Raw genomic sequence first — 6,100 nt, 5'->3', positions numbered from 1 at the left:
TGCCAAATGGGAATGGAGTTTGGAATTTGGTGTGAGTATGACCTTGTGTAAGTCACAAATCTACACGAACTCAATCCTATAGCATTGTAATGCCGAAACTGCAGACAAATCTTTGTCATGGGCAGTTCATTAAAGTAATAAAATTGCACAAATATCATATATAGAATACATTGAAACATATGTTAGCCGTAATCATAACCATAAATTCATTAAGGATATATATATAATTTTATTTAATTTCAGAGCCTAGTGATTCATACCTTAAATAACATACATTACATCACTGTAAGTATAGGCCTCGTAAAATCATAACCACAAAGACTTATCAATAATCCATCATACCGGCTAATCAGAAACGTTTTGCAAACATAAATGCACAAATCTAAAACAGCAAATAGCATAAACAAAAATATAAAATGTAAAAAAAGACAAAAAAATTCAAGAAATGTAAAATAAAACGGAATAAAAAAAGTGACCTTGGAATCATATTGCGGTGAATTGTGTTTGACCCATCTTTCACAGAGTTGAGCAAGAGTATCTCCGGTGACAGCAAGTGTACCAGCCATCGCAGCTTGCTTTATTGGAAACAGGAAACCGTCTGGTTCCGTAGATAGACTCAACTGAGGATTCACTATTACTGCATGTGTTTCTTCTTCTTTATCTTTTTTTGAGATTGAAATGGAGGTAACAATCCCCATATATTAAAACCCAGTGACTCCATTTTAATGGAGACGATGATTGCCCGGTTGAGAACCTCAAGTTAAGTTCATCCACAGACTGCTAACCCGCTGTATTATATGCACACACACACACACACACATTTGTAACAAGCAATCCCCTCTTTCCTTTCCTTTTTTCATCAAAATTAATTTTCAAATATTGTAACTGTATTTGCTTAAATACATATCAAAACAATTGAAATAATGCATTCATAGAGTAATGAATTAAAGACTTCAGTTCAATGAGCTGCATACAAATGAAAAACTTTTGATCATTCCTTATGTAGAAATCAGAAAATTTAGAGATTTAAAATCAGCACAAAAACCATATGCAGTTGCATATATTGTCTACCCATATGTTTACTGCTAAATCCATTACAAGAAAATATAAAGGTTGCAGTGCTACGAGTAATGATACGTATTAGCAGGACAATACTTGCCTAAACTTGCTAATGTTCATAGTGCAAAACTCTCAGAGATCTGTCAACAAATACATAACATGTTCAATCACAAACATAACAAATTAAATAAAATAGTGCAAACAACTTAAACTGATACAAGTATCATTCCAAATCCGAAGTACTTCCAAAACATGTAATTAGGTGAAAAATTCATTTAAGAAACATGACCATATTATAAAATTCTTCTTAACAACCCAACATTGCAGTGAAAGTTTTGATAACATCATTTAACTAAACAAAAACAACATAAAAACCGATAATCCACCTTACTTATCCCCATTAATATAACCCTCTTTGCGCCCCTCAAACCCGGGCCTCATAAGCTTCTTCTCCCTCTTAGCAATCTTCCTATCCTTCTTCTGCTTAGCTCTCTCAGCAATATTCCCCGCTCTCTTCTGTTGCTTCTCACTCTTTAACTTCTCCTTACTATCCACCCTCTCCTTCCACTTATTCGCATTCTTCTCATGCCTCTTCTTGTCCTTCTTAATACTCTCCTTCAAAAGCTTGGTATTATCATGAACCTTAATCCCCATCGCCCTGCTCGTAGCCGCCTTCCACGAATGCTGCTTAGCAACCACCTCTCCTTTCTCGGGGTCCTTCTTAGCCTCCTCCAACTTCCTCGCTCGTTCCAATTCCACCGCTTTCGACCCCTTCTTCCGCTTCTTATCAACCCTTCCTACCTCATTATCAATCCTCAGCTTCCCAAACTCAATCCCCTCCGCCGCAGCCTCAACTTCCTTGTCAATATTATTATCCGCCTCACCTTTCTCCACATTCCCATCACCAACCGCCTGGGCGTGATGATCAAAATCATCACGCCTCCTCTTTCTATCTTTATCAATAACAGAGCGCTTCCCCTGGCCCCTATTCGACCTTAGCTCGACCAGCTTAGCCTGTAACCTCTGCTGCAACTCCTCGTAAGTAACCGAGGACGACGACACCGCCTTACTCTTCACCTCAACCTTCTTCTCATTATCAACTTCAATAGACTTGTTGAGAACATCAAGTGTAGTTTTGTTAGAGTTTTGGGGATCGAGACGAGCGCGACGAGCCTTCTTAATATTCTCGCGGGTTTGTTGCTTGGAAGAGGCCTTGGCGGCTTTGCTGAGACCCTGGTACCATGGCTTGTTGTCGTCGTCGGTGGAGATGTAGTATTGAGCAGGAATGAGTTGGACGAGCTTGTCGAAGAAGAGAGAGTGGTCGTTAATTAGGGATTTGAGATCGGTAGAAGAAGGAGAACAGGGGGTTTGTTTGGTTTTCTTCTTCATTTGGGTGAGGCCAGCGGAGCGGAATCAACACAAACTGGGATTTAAGGGGAAAAGGGTTTTAGGGTTTTGTTCCTGCTCCTCTCCTCTTTATCCCTCCCCTCCCCACTCTCTCTTTCTTAAAATTACAATTGTAATTATTTAAAAACTTATTATTATTATTATTATTATTATTATTATTATTATTATTATTATGAAAATTTTATTGACATCATAATAAATTAGTGGGGAGTCGAGAGACAATCTGAGCTCCCACTCCCAGTTGCTAGATTGGAAGCGATAAGAATCTTTTTGGCTTATGTTGCTCACAAGAAGTTTAAAGTCTTTCAAATGGATGTGAAAAATGTTTTTCTCAATGGAGAATTGGAAGAAGAGGTATATATTGAATAACCTCCAGGCTTTGCAGATCCAAAATTTTTAAATCATGTCTACAGGCTTGATAAAGCACTTTATGGCCTTAAGTAAGCTCCTAGAGCATGGTATGAGACTCTAACTCAATTCTTTCTGGAAAGTAGATTTCACATAGGCACAATTGACAAGACTTTATTCTACCTCAATAATGGAAAGGACTTACTTTTGGTACAGATATGTTGATGATATCATCTTTGGCTCTACAAATACAAAACTTTGTGAAAGATTTTCCGAGTTAATGCAGTCAAGATATCAAATGAGTATGATGGGAGAGTTGAGTTATTTTCTGGGACTTCAAGTCAAACAAAATGAAGACGGTACTTTTATCAGTCAATCCAAGTATACCAGAAATCTACTCAAGAAATTTGGAATGCAAGACAGTTCTCTATATCAACTCCCATGGCCACTGCCACCAAGTTAGATAAAGACACTGAAGCATCAGTAGATATTACTAACTATAGAGGTATGATTGGCTCACTTCTATATTTGACTGCAAGTAGACCTGATATCATGTATGCTACCTGTCTTTGTGCAAGATTTCAGGCTGATCCAAGAGAACCTCATCTAATAGCTTTAAAAAGAATTTTCAAGTACCTCAAGGGTACAACTAATCTAGGATTGTGGTATCCTAGGGAATCAGAATTTAAGCTAATAGGTTACTCAGATGCAGATTGTGCAGGATGCAAAATAGACTGGAAAAGCACTAGTGGAAGCTGCCAATTTCTCAGAGGCAGATTGGTTTCTTGGTTTAGCAAGAAACAGAAATCAATTTCCACATCAACTGCAGAAGCAAAATATATTGCTACAGGAAGCTGTTGTGCACAAATTCTGTGGATGAAGAATCAGTTACTGGACTACGGGTTAGAATTTTCTAAAATACCCATTTACTGTGATAATCAAAGTGCTATTGCTATGACAGGAAATCCAGTTCAACACTCAATGACAAAGCACATCAGCATTAGGTACCATTTTATAAGGGAACATGTGATGGAAGGTACAGTGGAATTGCATTTTGTTCCAACAGATCAACAACTAGGAGATATCTTCACAAAACCACTATGTGAAGCTACTTTTACAAGACTGGTAAATGAACTTGGAATGGTTTCAGGTTCTTTCTCAAAATCTGTTTAGTTTTTGTTCTCATACATCAGACTTTATGATCAGTGTTTACAGATTTTCTTATCTCAAAGTAACTGTGCTTAAATTATAACATATTAAACACTGCCTATTATCTGATGTGATTCTATAAACTCTGAAAGTGTTTTGAATATTCTGTGACTATTCAATCCAATGAGGACTATCTTGTTAGATGCTAACTTAGTAGTCTTTAACAAACTATGTATCCCATGTTTGAATTAGTTATTTATGTGGAAATCAATAACACAAGCAAATTCTGATTTTGATCTTAGTCAAATTTACTTCCTGTATCTTATTACTAAGTCACAAACTAGATTATTGCTTCTTATCTGTCAAATTCTGATGTCAGTAAATCTTAAGGATGAACTACATGCTTGATAAACCTCACTTATCTGAAGAAAATAAAAGAAAAAAAATTGAAATCAGGTACTCCTTTGAGATCTAGAGTAATTTATATGAAAGGGAAGATTCAAGTGCGTTGCTGGTATTAAGTTATATGCATTAGAAAAGCAAATTGATTTTTCTTGGTGACTTTTCATATTTTCTGATTACTGGAGAAATATTCTGATAACAACATTAATTCTGATGGCAATTGTAACTCATTTACACTGAGAAGCCTTGTCAAAAGAATTTCAAAAGATGCATAAAATTAGCACAAACAGTTGAGGTGGATTCTTGCATAAATTTATTCTATAGTAGGCTTCACAATTCAAGACAGATTATAAGCATTTTTCTTAGTTATGCCTAATTTCTAAGATATACTGAAGTTTATCAGACTTTAATCTTTATCTGATCATTTGCACATACACACACTATCACTCCATATGAATGATGAAAATTACTGTGGTGATTAAGTTATTTTAGATAAACAGTTAAGTATCATTTGCATAAATTCTGAGGACAAGTTCTGATTATGTTTTGATGATTAAACTCTGAAGAAACCAGTCAGTATTTATGTGAAGAAACACAGAAATAGTCATTCACTTTTTGAGTAGAGAAGCCATGTTCTGATGACCGTTAAATTCTGATAATAGTCAAGTTCTGATGCAAAACTCTGATGCTTACGTGTCACAGTTTAATTGGTTGATTTATTAATAGTTTTTACTGTAACGGTCATTTTTTTCAGAAAATAATTAAGTGAGATAAAAACAGTGATAATCATTTGGTTAATGGGTTGCGTGTTTGTTTTGGTAACCGCATGTGAACAATAATTACTGCACGTTTACCAAGCCCACTAATAATGTTTTGACTGTTTACATGCTGCCAGGTGTAAAATGTCTATTCTGCTTCACAAATATAGTCGTTGTCACGTGGAAAGTATAAATATTAGAGTTAAAAGATTTTACAATCTTTTACCTACTTTTACTCTTTTCTAATCTCTTTTATTCTCTCTCACTCTCTATTATTCTCTGAAGCTATTTTCTCACAGGCATTTTATCAAACACTCTATACACACACAACTTTTCACTTAATTTTCACAGAAATGGAACCTAAGGATCTTATCTATGATGGAGCCAAGTTTGTCCTCAACAACTATATGGCTATTCTCAACAAGGACGAGGATCCTTCAGAACTTCACTTCATTCAAGATTTTCTCGCTCGAAGTGAAATTGGGTATGCTCTGACCCAACCACAGGCTCTCTCAGGAAAGCAAATTTTGGAGTTTTGGAGGTCTGGAGTCTATGATAATGGTGGTGAAAGTGGGTCCCCAAGCATCATTTTTACAACAGGGGTAGATGAGCACTTAGTAACCTTGTCAACTGTTTGACAAGCATTACATCTGCCAGAAAATTGTACTTACAATTCACAAGGTGGGGAGTCAGTTCTTCAAAACATGATGGCAAATCATGGCTATGAGAAGTCTTTGTCTAAGATGGGACAACTGAAGAGGCCCTACATTAGGAGGGAGTGGAGCTTCTTTTTCGATTGTATTACCAAAGCCTTTGCCGACAAATGCTCCAATTTTGATGCTATTCTAATCATGAGTCAGCAAATCGGGTATGCTCTTCTTAATCAAGCTCATTTTGATTATGCTAGTGTTGTTCTAGGTTTTATAGGTAATAGGATGAAAGAAGATACCAACATAGTATAATTTGCTAGATTCTGT

The 6,100-nt window shown here is 36.2% G+C and overlaps 1 protein-coding gene across 1 annotated transcript; it reads right to left on the bottom strand.

The window, feature by feature from the left end:
* Positions 1 to 1,259: 1,259 nt before the first annotated feature.
* LOC141707913 (uncharacterized) lies at positions 1,260 to 2,566 on the bottom strand. The gene has a single exon (XM_074511356.1). The coding sequence runs from the start codon at positions 2,446 to 2,448 to the stop codon at positions 1,447 to 1,449; it is 1,002 nt and encodes a 333-aa protein (XP_074367457.1). The 5' UTR covers positions 2,449 to 2,566; the 3' UTR covers positions 1,260 to 1,446.
* Positions 2,567 to 6,100: the final 3,534 nt, after the last annotated feature.

This window comes from Apium graveolens, chromosome 2, assembly GCF_009905375.1.
Source record: "Apium graveolens cultivar Ventura chromosome 2, ASM990537v1, whole genome shotgun sequence".
Classification (NCBI taxonomy): Eukaryota; Viridiplantae; Streptophyta; class Magnoliopsida; order Apiales; family Apiaceae; genus Apium; species Apium graveolens.
The sequence above is the reverse complement of the archived record's forward strand: the minus strand, read 5'-3'. Positions and strand labels throughout refer to the sequence as shown.